Genomic DNA, 16,001 nt, shown 5'->3' with positions numbered 1-16,001 from the left:
ACCAACGGCTTTACTTCCCTTCCGAAGGAAGTCGTCACTATAACTTTTTTACGTCATAAGTGACTATGTCGGGGATGGGATTCGATCCCAGGTCCTCGGCGTGAGAGGTGAGTGTTCTAACCACTACACCAGGTCCGTCCCCCATGGTAATTCTGAGCGTAAGCCATGGCTTTTATACTTCACAATATGGTGAAAAGAGCTCCACCTATCCAACGTTATGGTACACCCTGTATAAAATATAAAATCAGATTTTGAATTGATTTTCGTGGTGATGGCTTTTTGAAGTCTCCTCTGAGAGGATCCACGGTTTTAAGAGTCGAAATGGGGTTTTCAAGCTCAATCTGTTACGTATGACCAAAATTACCCCACCTACCTTTAGCTTATAGGTTTTCTTGTGTAGCTGGATGCCCAATTCCATAAGGTTTATTGTATTTTAAGGAAGTGATACTTTTTCCACTGCAATGATATAGCTTCAAAATTTTCATAAAAATTTTCTAATGTCAATCAATAATTTTAAATATCACTTCTTAGATATTCTGCTCCAGTAATACCGGCGAAAGGTAACGCACTTATTCTCTTACCTGCTTCCCATTCCTGAGGGTGCGTTTTCTTTTTGTGGGCATGCATGTTTGCGGAAGAATTGAAACTTTTCGAGCAAAATGTGCATTTATAGAGTACTTCACCGGTGTGCGTCGTCATGTGCTCCTGCATCCGAAAAGAATCAAACCTGAGTGTACATTTTTTTAAAGCAGGAAACAAATACTTACTACGAGGGTGAATTGTCTCTTGAACGCCTTGGGGCAAAGTGTGCACTGGTATAGCTTATCCTTTTTATGGACAAAACTGATGTGGCTCTGAAGGGCTAGAATGTTTGGCGCTCGTTTTCCGCAAAGTTCACATTCGTGAATTTCGCCTTCTCCTTCGTGGCGTAACACGTGCTTCCGTAGACTGCTAGCGTTTTTCATCCTGTGGAAAAGAAATTTTTAAGTACCGATTTTGAATGCGGTTCTCCGTTAAACATATGTAGCATAAAATCGTTTAGTTAATTTTAATGCAAAAGTTTTCATACAAAATACTAATAATCATCGAATAAAAAAAATAACGCGTTGACAGAATTTCAAAAGTTCTGAGGTTCTGTATATACAACTTAACCAAACGATTATATACCATTATATCAACTTTCTCAGAGTAACTAACCATTTCGAGCAAATTTTACACTGCTGTCTAATTTCCTGATACGATTCGCTATGCTCCAGGCGATGTTTCTCGAATTGGGATCGGGTTTTGAAATGCTTGGCACACACTTCACAGATGTACAATTCCGGTGGTAAATGTCTCGATTTTGTGTGAACATTTAACTGCGATGATGTTGCAAAACTACAGACAATAAGGTAAATAATGGTCAACATAAAATATCAGTTTTCCATGATATGTAAAAAAAATATATATTAGGCAAGCCACATCAACAAAATTCAAAATTATTGGGCTGTCAAACAATTAGGAAGTATTTAAGTTCAGTCAATCATTTTAAGCTTCTGATTCGACGAAAATTGGGTTTTCTCGATATCCACGCAAAATAACATACTTCGGGAATAGAGCGCTATACATTTCAAATTTGATTTGAGCAGGAAATACTTGCATCCGTTATCTTTTTGCGGATATAAATGCATCACCGAATTTATTTTACTATAAATGGAAACAAAAGATGAGAAACAACTTCATAACTACTCAATTTAATGAATACAAACTAACCAACAGAAATAATAATGCTAAAGTAACTAATCTAAGCATTGCTAAGCGTATTTGAATTTTTTCAAAATAATTTTCTTTTTTTTATTTTAATTTCTTTATTAGTATCATTCCAAACATTACATTCATTTCTTATATCTAGGTGTTCTGTGTTATTAGACAACACTATCATCCTAATTTGGTAAAACAAATTTAAGATTTAATTAACATTTTGTTAACAGCCTATTATATTTCATTTGCCGTAGCAGTTCAGATTTGATGAGTTGATTTCACCTGCTTATAAGAGAAGAAAAAAAAACGCTTTGAATATACTTAACCTAACTTAACCTAAACATATAACGCATTAATCATGGCAATAGAAGATTGTAACGATTTTTGCCTGAAACTATTTATTATTTTATTTGACATTTGTTCCAATGTTTCAACATTAGATATCCTATGTAACTCATTGGTACTATACCAGGGAGGAAGTCTCAGAATCATTTTCAAAATTTTGTTTTGAATTCTCTGCAGAGCTTTCTTCCTGGTACTACAACAGCTAGTCCATATTGGTACAGCATACAACATGGCTGGCCTGAAAATTTGTTTGAATATCAAAAGCTTGTTCTTAAGACAAAGTTTTGATTTTCTATTAATAAGGGGATAGAGACATTTTACATATTTATTACATTTGGCTTGAATGCCCTCAATGTGATTTTTGAAAGTTAAATTCTTATCTAGCATGAGCCCTAGATACTTAACTTCATCTGACCAATTTATTGGAACACCTCTCATCGTGACAACATGTCTACTTGAAGGTTTCAAATAAAGAGCTTTTGGTTTATGTGGGAATATTATTAGTTGAGTTTTGGAAGCATTAGGAGAAATCTTCCATTTTTGCAAGTATGAAGAAAAAATATCCAAACTTTTTTGCAATCGACTACAGATGACACGCAGGCTTCGTCCTTTGGCGGAGAGGCCTGTGTCATCCGCAAACAAAGATTTTTGACATCCCTGAGGTAACTCAGGTAAGTCAGATGTGAAAATATTGTATAATATTGGTCCCAAAATGATGCCTTGAGGAACACCAGCTCTTACAGGAAGTCTTTCAGATCTGAAGTTCTGATAATTAACCTGAAGTGTACGATTTAACAGATACCTTTGAATTATTCTAACAATGAATGTTGGAAAAAAAAGTGAACTAAATAAAATTCTTGAGAAAGCCCTTTCCGAACAATGCCAGATTGGGTTCTCTTTTTCATAATGATTACTTGGACTGGGGAAAATCCAAGTAGGGGAAGGGGTGGTAAAATGAACACCTTAAGGAAATCATCTTGTTTCTGATAGAAAAACGAGAAATTTGTATAGTTCTTTCGCACAATATCAAAAATAGGGATGTAATCTATAGCAGCGACATGGAATCAACCCAAAACAGATAAATTTTCACATATTTTCATCACTATCAAAAAGCGATGCAAATGTTCATTTTACCTGCACTATGTGGGTAAAATGAACAGCTGTGTGTGGTAAAATGAACACCATGCAAAAAACGTGAGCAAAACAAATATTTCTGAAAATTTTCATTGCCCCACCGAAAAAACATCCATTGAAGATGGTAACCCATCCAAAAAGAATTCTAAAGGTTTCAGATTTGACATCATATCATAACGATTTTCACCTCACTGAAAAACCTCAAGTCTTCCGAGCTAAAAGTTACGCCAGTTCTGATTTTCAAAGATGATTTTCTAAAATCTTAGTTTTCGTTGATATTTTCACTTCAATTGACCTTCGTATCAACTCGAACACTTAGATTTATGCTCTAAATCGTCAGTGTGTGATAAAAAATCATCAAAATTTGTTTTTTCTCGGTAAAAGTCACGGTGTTCATTTTACCACCCCTGTTCATTTTACCACCACTTCCCCTATATCATTTATTCCATTTTTGATCTCTTCAGGTGACTTATAGTCACTTGAGAGACCTTTCAAGACAACTTTGATAAAAATTTCAGTTTTGTCTTCATAAGTAAAAAAATTGTGCTTCTTCTCTTCAAGATGTTTGAGAAGAAGTTCGCGATCTTTAAGAGTTTCCGGCAAAACGCGACAGTCTCCTTTCTTTGCGATTTGGAAGGAAACCTTGATTACCCTAATGGAGTTCAAGATCTCCTGCCTAAATCCCCCAAATTCGGAACAACTGACCACGATAGGCGGCACTCTTTGCTTCCTCACTTGAATCAAAGAAAAGCCACTGGCTGAAAGTCTCCTTAATAAAGATAAAATAAAATAAATAATGAATCAAAGAGCCTGGGCTAGAGGCTGCTTCGATTTGGTGTTCGGAAAATTTGTCTAGCACATTGAACTGATTGCTCATTTCGATACAATTATTCATTTCACCCTTGGAAGAAACTTCGCATTCCGGGGAAGCGTCCTTTCTTCCATTCTTGCCACGTGTAGTGATAGTTTTAAAACCCACTTTTTTGGAAGGAAGTAGTGAATTCAGAGATTCACCCTTCCTTTTGTTAGTTGTTGATACCATGTTTAGTTAATAAACGAGAAAGACGTGATCTTCGAGAGGTTTTCTCCCAAGACGGTGTCCATGAAGGATTACCACCGCTAGCTTTCGCCAACGGGTCCAACGAAAAATCGAAGGCACGGGTCCAAACAAGGATCGTAAAGGGATCAATAGTAGAAAAAAAATAGTACTGAAAAGTACTGTTTTAGTAGCACTGAAAAGTACCGTTTTTAATTTTAGCACTGAAAAGTACTGTTGATGTAGCACTGAAAAGTACTGTTTTATTGCTTTAGGTAGTTTTTAAGAAAACTTCCAAGAGCAGAGAGAGATCGTGTACGAACAGCACGAAGGTACGATGCGCACTGTGAAAATAATTTTCTTATATCACTCAGCTTCATGTGCTCATCTTGCCCTGACTTAAAAAATTACACATCGAGAAAGGTACTGTAAATTTAGTTTGATGATTGTTTTCTTTATATACCAAGACTCTCCAAAAGCCAGAAATTTGGTCAAAATATTGTTAGACGACAAAAAAAAACTTACTTCTCAATATTTGTTAGAATTGTTGGGTCGATTAACACATGTCGACTCATTCACATTTTTTTATTGCCTAAAAAAATCAATTTAGACACCCACTCCTTCGTAGCGATTTTCGTGTAATAATTCTAATAAAATTATGAAATGTAACATGATGAGGATACTTACCAATCCCATTCAGTGTTATGAAAATTGTGAATAAACCCTAATGGACAGGTGCTCCGCGCAATAATTTAATTATAAAAAAGGGTTTCGCGAACTCAAAAAGTCTGGAATCCTTTGTTATAAATCATCATAATTCCTAAATTGTTGAACAACTTTAATAATAACCTAACAAACATATGGTAGGCACCTACTTATTGCCTTACCTAATATTATAGGATTATGGTGTTAAGCTTTGGACAATCATTCTTCCGATTTGGGATATTGTCAAACTATTTCAGAAAGTAAGCTCGGAAGCCTGGATGTTTCAATACTACTACAAAATTTGAGTTTTCTTACAAAAGTTGAACTGTAAAAATTGCCAAAGTAGTAGCAAGAACAGGCTCTATCGTGCCATTAATTAAAAACAAGATTTTATCAAAAGTTTTAAGAACCTATTCAGGAAATTCGGAAGAATAATAAACATGCAAATGTACCAAGATTAAAACACACCTTCACTTTATTACACCAACTATTCGCTCTTAATGTTCAACTTTTGATCCGCCTCCCATTGAAGTCGATGTTCGCGTTTCCGATGAGAAAACATATTGGCCGCCGAGTTGAACTGCCTGTCGCAATAATTGCACTTGTGCAGTGGCATCCCGGTGTGGACGGCCATGTGATCTCTGAAGTCCTTGGCCCGTTTGAATGCCTTTTCGCAAATGGTGCACTTGTGAATCGATTCCATCTTGTGATTGTAGCTCTGATGGCTTCTCAAGGCGGGCAAACTTCGGGTCACTTTACCGCAGTCCGGACACGGGTACTGTTTCTGTTCCTGTTGGTGGTGCCTTTTCCTGTGTTTCATCAAGCCCAGCATGTGTTTGTGCCTGTAGGAAGTTTGAAAAATAATTAGCTTAAGCTCGACTGGTCCACATATGTGAGCTTACTGAAAATGTAGCTGACAAAGAATCATTTATCATATAAAAGATTGTAACTTACCAAGAACCGCACTCAGCACATTGAATTTTCTCCGAAGGCAAGATTTCATCGTGCGTCCTCTGGTGAACTTGTAGCGCTTGTTTGCAATAAAACGATTTCGCACAGGTATCACAGGTGAAATGGAACTGTTTGAGGTGCACTCGGTTGACGTGTTGTTGCATGGCATATTTGGTTACGAAACTGATGATTGACCAGAAAAGAAAATGATAATTTTCTGTTAAAAACTTTAATTATGTCGTGCTTTCAATTTTAATTTTCTCTTGTCATAAGCTGTTTTGGTTCAAAAATATATCATCAGTTCGCTTACAATAGTTTACAAAAACAAGTCCAGTTCAAATTAATCTTCGAATGTTCAGCATTTTCCTAAAAGGGCATATATTTTTCGGTTTCTTTTATTCCCGCTCTCAATGAATTATCAATAGAACTCTCAAGAAAATTTTGGAGAAATGCAATGCAGCAAAACCTAAAACAAATCGTGTGTAATTTGAAAACAAAGTTTATTTTTTTAAAAGATCTGCAGAGAATGTCAGGATACATATCTATAATCTTTCTAGAATCAAAACCTTGAAGATATCAGGAACACACACATATTTTTCGAGAAATATTTAAAAGAGTTGGTATGGGATTCCTGTTTGTTCTTTTAACTGTTAACTGTTGGCGAAATTCACAAAATAATACAGAATCCTGAAGAAGATTTTTTGGAATAAACTCAAAGGGAAAGTTGGGGAAAGAGAAGGAAATCCTCAAATACTATCAGTGCACCAGTAGCCGCTCACGCTTAAAAAATATATGTATTACCTAAGTATTTTTTTAACCATAGCTGCCATTGCAAATCGACATATTAAAGCATACTGGGGATTATTTCATGTATTTACTCTAGTAACCTTAATTTTTAAACTCGTACTGGTGCACTGATAGTAATTATTGATGAAATTTCTATTCACTTTGTTGAAGGAATTCCTTAAGAAATCTTGAAGACATTCTTAGATTAATCTATACATAAATGCCTAGAAGATTTTTGAATAGGGAAGATTGACAACTTTTTCAAGATTCAACCCCATCATTCTGAATGAGCAAGCTTCAAGTTCCAATACATTTATCAATTTATTTTAAGAAACGCAATGTTTGTTTTCTATTAAAGGTATGACCGATCCTGTTGAAACAGCCAGTGACAAAAGTTCTTACCAAATGTTGTGTTTCCATTGAAAAAGCCCAAGTTTGGAGCTCTGTATCATAGCTACTGATATTGCGAATTGAGTGAAATGTGAATGACGAACTACAGATAACCTAGCGATTTTTAAGGAGTTAATGCACTAAATTTCAGTAATTTTAAAAAGAAAGTAGTGTTTGATCCGTTGAATCTGTTGCATGCTCCTTCGTGGGCGAGCGACGGAATTCGGATCGTGTCCGGTTCGCATAGTAACCGCACTAACGGTATCGATCATCCGTGTATATTTATGTGCACGAATTCATTTAAAATTATATCTTTATCGTTTACCAAAACGAATCCTGTCCTATATCCAAACTCCCAGTGTTTTCTTGTGGAAGTGCAGAGGACTCCTCGGCTTCCATAAAGCAAGTAACACGTCAACATTTCCCTTCCATTCCCAAACTGACCTGCATTCGGACGCAGCCAGCGCCAGTATTGTCCTGATCCTGAGTAGCAACTGTTGGTTCCCTGTGTAAGTACAGCTGTTCTTGCAATAACGGAGTAGCAACTGCGGGCGGTCAATCATGCTCATGATCAAATGGCATCCCTAAATATTACGATATTAATATGTCTTCTTCGGACAGCCGATTAAAAGGAAAACGTTGATTGCAAAGATCCAATATAAGAGAACGCACGGAAATCTTGTGGAATATCTATGTAAAGCTTGTTAAAAACATAAATATGGGGTATAAGTGTATCTACACAAAAAAGATTCTACAATACTTTATTGAAGGATTACGTTTGATTTCTCCCGAAGAATTATCCGACGTCATATCCGACTTTCTTAAAAACAAATAACGAGCTGTGGAAATTCTACAAAGCAGAAATGCAATTGTTGTCCCTTGGTGTAAGAACTATTATTGAAATAGTTGTAGTTATAATGTTGTCGAATCATTTCAACAAACATAACTGAACAGAAGAAAATTGAATTGACTAGAATATTTTTTGTTTTGTTCACATGTTACTTATGTTATTGTTTACTGAGACTCCTTAACAAATGGTCAAGTTATTATAAAACGTAAATATAACTGCTAGTTTTTCAATTCATTGTTCAAAACAATACACATTTTTCAAAAATTTTGTCTGTATTTTTTTCAATTTTACATAAAAATCAATTTCAGCATACCGCTTATATTTGGTGGGAGTCTAGTTAAAAAATATACACGACCTCATTTATTTCAATTTAAAGTCTTTACAATTTGAAGAATCTCAACTATACGATTTTCATTACCCACCGCTTAACGGTACCCTATGTCAATTATCTATTCTTTTTAAAAGGCAACAAAAATTTTAGGTTTCTACATGTTTTAACGGATTTACAAGGACTTGGTTATGAGCCTTTCAAAAATCGACCACAGCTGAAATCGTATTTATTGTTTCTATCCAAATTTCATATAATTAAGGGGGCAGGATCCGTCATTGATTTCGGAATTTTCAAAAACAGTTTTTTCGTTCAAAATCAAGAAAATTTAAAGGAAAATGTGTTCACTGCATTCTATTCTCCAACCGAAACATAGTGAACACATTTTCATCGAATATTTTCTAGTTTTGAACAAAATAACTGCTTTTGAAGTTTCGATGATGACGATGACGGAGCGTTGAACGTTAAGTTTATAATTTCCAATAGGGTTCATTCAAATATTACGTAACGCAAAATTTGCCAATTTTGGACCCCCTCCCTCCCCCACGTAACAGCTTTTGTATGGAAATTTTCAAATTTTTGTATGAACCGTAACACTATGTCAGACCCCTCCCTCCACCTGTTGCGTTACGTAATATTTGAACAATCCGTAAATTGCACGTACTTTTTGACCTAGCATAAATTTCGTACAACAAAGTCATTCAAATATAACGCAATTTGTGCAAAACTGATAAGAGGAGCTTCCAGAAATGTAACATCATCAACAAACAGGTAGCGTAAAAATCGCTAAAAATTCAAATTCTGCTCTTGACAAGTGCAAGAATAAAATGTGTGAAAATCAGATCTTTATCTGCACTAGTCTCAAAATGGTAGTATGGTAAAGTCGTGCCCATACCATCTGGGACACCCTATAAATAGTTACGTTTATGTCGTAAATCAATAGTGATTTAAAACTATTGAACCAACAAGAAGACTACTAAAGTAGTTTACAATATTGAACTAGATTGGTTTATGTTGAATTCATCGTAAGGTGATAGCTGTAGTGTCATAAAAATAATTGATAGGTCTAATTTGTATGACATAAATTTTATTCTAAAGTGATGTATTATATATTTTATAACTTAAAAACTAGTTAAACTATTCAGAAACGTAAATAAATTGAAAAAATAATAGTTTTAATACGTATCAGCAGCAAGATTATGTAATTAATCCATAAAAATATTGTTGTTATACTTTACACACATAATAGAGTACGCATCAGTCGTTTTTCCATACAAAATGGTCAAGATTGGAAGTTTGGATCTCGACTTCTAGTACTCCAATGGCCCGAAATTTTCACTACAGCTTGAACTGGAAGTTGGAAGCCGTAAATTCGCAGCTCAAATTTTAAAACAATCACATGTTTTAAATTTAGGCAAATATGATAAAATTTTGAGTTCGAAATTATTTTTGAATTAAATATTTAGAGCAATATGTCCTTCCACAAAACCATTCAATTTGATAAACAAGTTTGTAGTTTTGATGGTTTCTAAAACATTTCAGGTCAATCGCAGTACTAGAAGCCGAGATCCAGGCCTGCGTAGTACAAAAAATTGCATAATTAAATTGCGAAAAAAAATATAAAAGAAAAAAACATATTATTGTTGTCATGTCTACCTATCTCAAGTGATATTAATTATTCTACCTTTTGACTTGGTATCTTTTATCTGTTCGTACCTACGGAATTTCTGAGCTAAGAGTACTGGCTGCAGTTGGCACAGAAGATAGACTTCCCGGACTGTGGACTGATTAACATATTATTTTATTCTTTATTTACAGGATATAAAAGTGGCGACGAGGATTATGGAAATGTGTGTTGAAGCTAATCGATTTTCTTTGGGCTGGCGAATTGCCAATTGTATCTGTTTTTGAAAGTGTGGTAAAATTGCCGATTTGAGTTGAACCAAATTGTTCTTCAGAGCTGACGAAATTGTCGTTTATTGTGTACATAGTTGTTCTTTTGTGAAGCGATTGCTGTATTGAGATGAACGAAATTGTTCTTTAGTGTTGACGAATTTGTCAAATGTAATGTTGAGCAGTAAAATCCAATGATTTGAATGTTTTGCGTATTTAAGATAAGATCGTGGAATTATTTTGATATATTTTCGATTTTTCGTTGTACTTCCCGGACTGTGGACTGATTAACATATTATTTTATTCTTTATTTACAGGATAAAAAAATTGTCTAATTGTAATGATTTTCAAAAGTGTCCAATGAAGCTTCATTTCTGTCTTGAAAGACACATTTTTCGCGCTACCTGGGTATTAGAACGAGCCTCGAAAGTAAAAACTGTTGAACGGCAAAAATTGAAACATTTCGTTTGTAATGTTTCCCATACTAAGGAGAGTGTTCTGAAATTGAAGCTGTCCGTAATATGAATCAAAACGGTAATGCATTTTATGTCATTTCTAGATGGATTCGTCTCATATTTTGCCCATTTGTTACGTACATATACAACTTATATATGCAAGAATTGTCGAAATCAATCCATAATTCTTAAAGTTACAAATGATCAAAGTTGAAGAATGTTGGAATAGTGTCAAAAGAAGCCCTGACTTACGCTATTTAAATTTTTGAAAATGTTCAAGGCTCTGTCCTTGTTTACTGTGTTTAATGATCCGGAAAAAACAATCATTCATTTCTATAGAAAAATAATTGTAAGAAACATTAACATGTATCGCTTCTTTAAGTTTTGTTCATTTATATTATTTTGTAAAAACTGCTTTTTTATTAGATTTAAAACATTTCATTTGTACCAAATATGTACTCCGAAAAATCCAAACTATAAATATCGCTTAGTTCAATAAAGAATACTCTGAGCATCAAATACAGTTAATAATCATTCGTTTTCATTCGATTCAAAGCAATTCTTATTTATTGCTCAACCCAAAACCAAATTTACTTCTATCTAAAGCTAAATTTTGCTTTGCTTCTATTGATGTGACACACTTGTGTATATTCTGACTAATTTCTTACTTGCTACATATTACTATTTTCTTCAAATTTAATAACTTACCTTTTATTGCAGGTACTGCAGATAAACTTTCGCTCGTCCTCGGGCACATGCGTCTGCTGATGTGCGGTCAACTGGTATCTTTTCGCAAACGATCGATCGCACTGGTCACACTTGTGCTTCATCGCATCCGGTGGATTATGCCTCAGCATGTGAAGCCTCAAATTCAGACTATTGCAGTAGGATTTTTCGCACAATGTACACCGGAACGCGTCCGGATTCATCCGTTTAGTGGCGTGTTCCAGCAGTTTGATGCGTTTGTTAAACCTGCGATCGCAACAAATCACCACTGGATGTGCGATCTGATGAGCTTTTCGGGCATGTTGCTTATAATCGGAAAATCGAGGAAATGTTGTTTCGCATTCTGCACATTGCAACTTGCAGTGATCACTGATCTTTTTATCTTCCTCTTCTATCTGCTCAATTGATTTGTTATAGTTTCTCTCAGCAGTTTTTGAAACTTTTCCAGTTGTTTGCTTTTTTCGTACTTTCTTGGGTATTTCTTTCGCTTTCTCGGTGTCAGAGTCGGAACTTTCCGATCCAGTCTTTGACTCGTTTGGTTCATAATCTGAATGACCCTCTTCTTCATAGTCATCTTCATGTTCTACTTCTTCCTCTTCCATCTCCTTATGCTCGTCGTGCTTTTCCTGGCTATTATGGGCATTTGTTTCTTTCTGCAAAGGCAGGTTTTCATTCTCTTCTTGTTTGAGATCAATGCTTTGTGGCTGTTCAACTTCAACCAAGTACGTGTCATGGAATTCGGGAGTGTAGGACGATGGCTCTACAACATAAATTAAAAAAATATTGAATGAAAAAATTCACATATATGGCTAGAACAAATTCAGAGCTGATAGAGAAAGCTGGGGGCCCAGATAGCCGTAGCGGTAAACGCGCAGCTATTCAGCAAGACCAAGCTGAGGGTCGTGGGTTCGAATCCCACCGGTCGAGGATCTTTTCGGGTTGAAAATTTTCTCGACTTCCCAGGGCATAGAGTATCTTCGTACCTGCCACACGATATACACATACAAAAATGGTCATTGACAAAGTAAGCTCTCAGTTAATAACTGTGGAAGTGCTCATAAGAACACTAAGCTGAGAAGCAGGCTTTGTCCCAGTGGGGACGTAATGCCAGAGAGAAGAAGAAGAGACAGCTGATCAGTAGGACACGATGATCCTTATTATGGATCAATGCACGAGTTCACTAATTTGACGTTTGAGCGGTGCCGAATTCACTTGTTGCCATGGTCACGTAAATAACATGGCACCGCTCAAACGTCAATGAGTGAACGCGTGCATTGGTCCATAGGCCAGTGGAAGTGGTTCACCCAGAGTGAATTTATAGCAGAGAAGGAGTAGATTCCTCCTTCTCCTGGCCTATAAATCAAATTTTAAAGTTGACAGGTAGGGTTTTGTTCTTCTTCGTCGTAAGCGCTACTATTCGTCGTATCAAACTTTAAATGTTCCACTACGGCGGATATTCAAACTTACCTGCAACATAAATTCATTATCCAAGTGTAATTTTGTGAAAGCTGTTATGGTTTATACACTTGTACACCAAAAGTGCTATAAAACTACTGTATTTTGGTAAATAACTTCAGTTCAATCATCCACTTTGCACTTTTTTACCGAAATCGCATGGACGAACACGATTTGGGAGAAATGCTTAGCGATCGACTGAGCCACACCACTTTCCAACACAAGTTTCTTCCCGCCCCCGTGGGTGACTTACTTTGCCGGGCGCTTATTTTCACTATGGAAAACCTTCGTACTTCTTCACTGAAGGATTTCATTCCAATCCCACGCCGTAAAACTTCAATAAATCACCAAATTTTACGAAATTTCCTCAACCGCCGCGTATAATTAAGAATGTAAACAAAGTTCAATCCGTCGTACTGAGAAAAAAAAAGCTTGTGTGCATCAATGTGTACGCGACGTTCGACGAAAAATACGATTACTTTGATTGTGTTGTTTTCGCTGTACTGTGAGCAAATGCCATAATTGTTCGGTCAAAAGGAATTGTGTTCATATGTTCGTGCTGAATTGACGAACAATTAATTTTAAAGGAAATTAGTATATTCCATCATGCTGAAGGAATGGAGGGAGATGCCCGTAGATCTATATATTCTAGTAAAACATTTTATTATTGCGTTGATATGTTGTGTTTTGACCACTCAATACACACAGTGAGCCGTAAGTTGTGAGACGAATCTGGAAACTGATTGCGACGGAGTTGAAAACGATACGACGGATTGAGAATACGGTAAGATGCATTTTCTTTGCATTATTTCCAAAAAGAGATCAAGATTTATCAAAATGTTATTGTACAATGCTAAAGCCGTTTTGAGGAAGAATTGTTTGGCATCGATTTGTATCAGCATCATTAACTGCAATACTGGGAAAATTGCAGTTCTCACTGATCAATGCTTAATACGATGGATACTAGCCCATCACCCTACTGGAATCATTGTTTTCAAGTTTTGTCGAAGAGCGAAAGAGAGAGAATTTCGCCGTGAAATGCCTTATGCTCACAGTAATGAATCAGCGCTTCTAGGAGTATGGTTGACAATTTATTTCCAGCAAACGAAAAATAATAGGCTTAAATACATTATGATTGATTGTGATGCTGTATAGATTTTTTATAGTTCACGTAGGTAAAATGTCTTTTGTGTAATTGCACACTATCCGATGAGATATTTTCCGTTTAATCCACATCTGATCCATATCTGTGTGCTATCCATAACTGTGGGGCGACTGTAAAGCTTTATATGTTCTTTGTTTTCTTTGTCCTATCCTTCACAACAGTTAGATCCGATGATGTTAGAACATACGAAGGCAAATCAATCCAAATAGTGAATAAATTTTAAACTAATATTGCAGGTTTTCCATTCTGTTTCTCATTTTTACAGAAAATGAGACAGAATCAACTGTATAACGAATCACAGATCTGATCAGTTTTACTCAATGAATGCTCCCGGTTTTCAGTATCTATTGGTCTCAAACCTACTGCTCACAATAAGAAATAATGTAAGAATAAAGCAGATTTTCCATACACTTACCTGCTTTAAAAGACTCGACAATATCTACAGTTTCTATTGACGATTTTAGATTAGAATGAGCTTTCTGCATGCTAGAGTAGAAAATGTGAAACTGATTTACTTGATTCCAACATTCCTCACAGATGTGCTTGTAATGTAGTTCTTCTGGCTGAAATAAAGTTTAGCTTCATTTTTGGCGATTATTGTTTAACTTGTTCTTAGGAATTTACCTCAAACCATAAATGTTTCACCAGTATGGGACCAATAGTTGGAACTTGCCGTTCGTCGAACTGCACCTCCAGCAAGTTGGGATTTTCAGCCAAGCAAACCACACATACATTGGCTTCTAGAAATTCCACTTCAATGTCCATTTTCACTTATTATTTTAATAGTACAGCTGCTGGAAAAGTTCGAAATCAGGCTAAATAATACACAAGTTTATTTACGACATAAACAAAACAATCCCAAAAATGATAATTTTGTTACTACGGTGTAATACTGAAGTATGGCTAAAGTTTTACACCCTGGTTAAACCCAGATAATGAATTTACCCTGAGGTTGGTTTACTATCTCTCGATATCAAGTTGACATTGAATCTACTGCACAGTTGGGACATTTGATGAGGTACTACCAAGGCGAAAACTAGCATCTTCCGTCAAATGACAATCAATTGGTGTATTTTATTCCAAAGGGCGTCATTCGCGTCTACGAAGGTAATTACCACAGTTGACCCTATGCGTGAAGCTCCGATTATTGTACATGGCAAAGCATAGGAAGTCAATTTTCAAATGCTTCTGAAAAATTCAAAACACTTTTTAATTAAATTCTGTTAAGTGTACGGGGTTAGACTATTGATCAACTATAGAATCAGCAGCATATTGAGAAAAAATATAAAACTCAAAATTATATGCCTATAATGTAGCCCATAAAATATATATCAACATATACTGAAAAGATTTTAAATAACTATTGTAGTTAATTTTATATGAGCATTTGAAATTCCGCTTCCTATACCTATACCGGGTAAAATTTTCGACGCTTCACGCATCGAGCAAACTTTTCCCAGATGGCAGCACCGTACCTTCGTACACTCGAATTCTCAGTTACGAAGCGAATTACCACAGTTGACTCTGTTTCACGGATTCATAAGAGGTTAATTTGTATGGCACAAATGAACTTGCCATGGAGAAATCTTGATAGCTTATCGTTTCCGGATAGATACCGACAGATGGGTCTATAAATATATAATACTCTATAAAGATTGGATCAACAACGAAAAGTACAGCAATCGTTGCTGAAACAAAGCTGCTCAACCCCGCTTCAATGCTGTGTTATTTCCCATTAACAATCAGATGCACTAAACAGCGCACTGTCTCCAATGTTATGTTTAACGAATGGAAACAGCAGCGGAAGCCGACGATCTGCGATGCTTAATGTGCTGGACGATATTGATAGAATTTTAGACCAGGCCTGCCCAACGTACGGCCCCATTTTATGCGGCCCGCGAAGAGTTTGAAGATTCCTCTCATATCCGGCCTGTTTATTGTTCTACCAACTTGAATTAGAATATACCAAGTCTGATGATTTCCTTTTTTTATTAAAGCAAAATTTTTAAAGTTTGAGAATTGAAGAATAGCTGAATTTTAGT

The 16,001-nt window shown here is 35.7% G+C and overlaps 1 protein-coding gene across 2 annotated transcripts; it reads right to left on the bottom strand.

Annotated features, from left to right (window-relative positions):
• Window positions 1-478: 478 nt before the first annotated feature.
• Window positions 479-14,865, bottom strand: LOC5574340 (transcription factor grauzone). 2 transcript variants are annotated; one of them, XM_021843220.1, is made up of 6 exons: window positions 14,584-14,864; window positions 14,375-14,522; window positions 11,322-12,099; window positions 1,198-1,377; window positions 768-966; window positions 479-705 (listed from the first exon to the last, which is right to left on the bottom strand). In XM_021843220.1, the coding sequence occupies exons 1-6, from the start codon at window positions 14,722-14,724 to the stop codon at window positions 514-516; spliced, it is 1,638 nt and encodes a 545-aa protein (XP_021698912.1). In that variant the 5' UTR covers window positions 14,725-14,864; the 3' UTR covers window positions 479-513. The 2 variants fall into 2 exon arrangements, with proteins under 2 accessions (XP_021698912.1, XP_021698913.1); XM_021843221.1 differs by lacking the exons at window positions 479-705; window positions 768-966; window positions 1,198-1,377 and adding exons at window positions 5,410-5,802; window positions 5,915-6,094 and having other exon boundaries at window positions 14,584-14,865.
• Window positions 14,866-16,001: the final 1,136 nt, after the last annotated feature.

Source organism: Aedes aegypti, chromosome 2 (genome assembly GCF_002204515.2).
Source record: "Aedes aegypti strain LVP_AGWG chromosome 2, AaegL5.0 Primary Assembly, whole genome shotgun sequence".
Lineage (NCBI taxonomy): Eukaryota > Metazoa > Arthropoda > Insecta > Diptera > Culicidae > Aedes > Aedes aegypti.
The sequence above is the reverse complement of the archived record's forward strand: the minus strand, read 5'-3'. Positions and strand labels throughout refer to the sequence as shown.

Excerpts from the sequence above, each read along its gene's own strand:
- LOC5574340 (XM_021843220.1), bottom strand. The coding sequence starts at position 14,724 with ATGGACATTGAAGTGGAATTTCTAGAAGCCAATGTATGTGTGGTTTGC. Across the intron at positions 12,100-14,374 it reads TGTCGAGTCTTTTAAAGCAG|AGCCATCGTCCTACACTCCC; the intron begins GTAAGTGTATGG and ends TTTATGTTGTAG. Across the intron at positions 1,378-11,321 it reads TGCAGTACCTGCAATAAAAG|TTTTGCAACATCATCGCAGT; the intron begins GTAAGTTATTAA and ends TATTGTCTGTAG.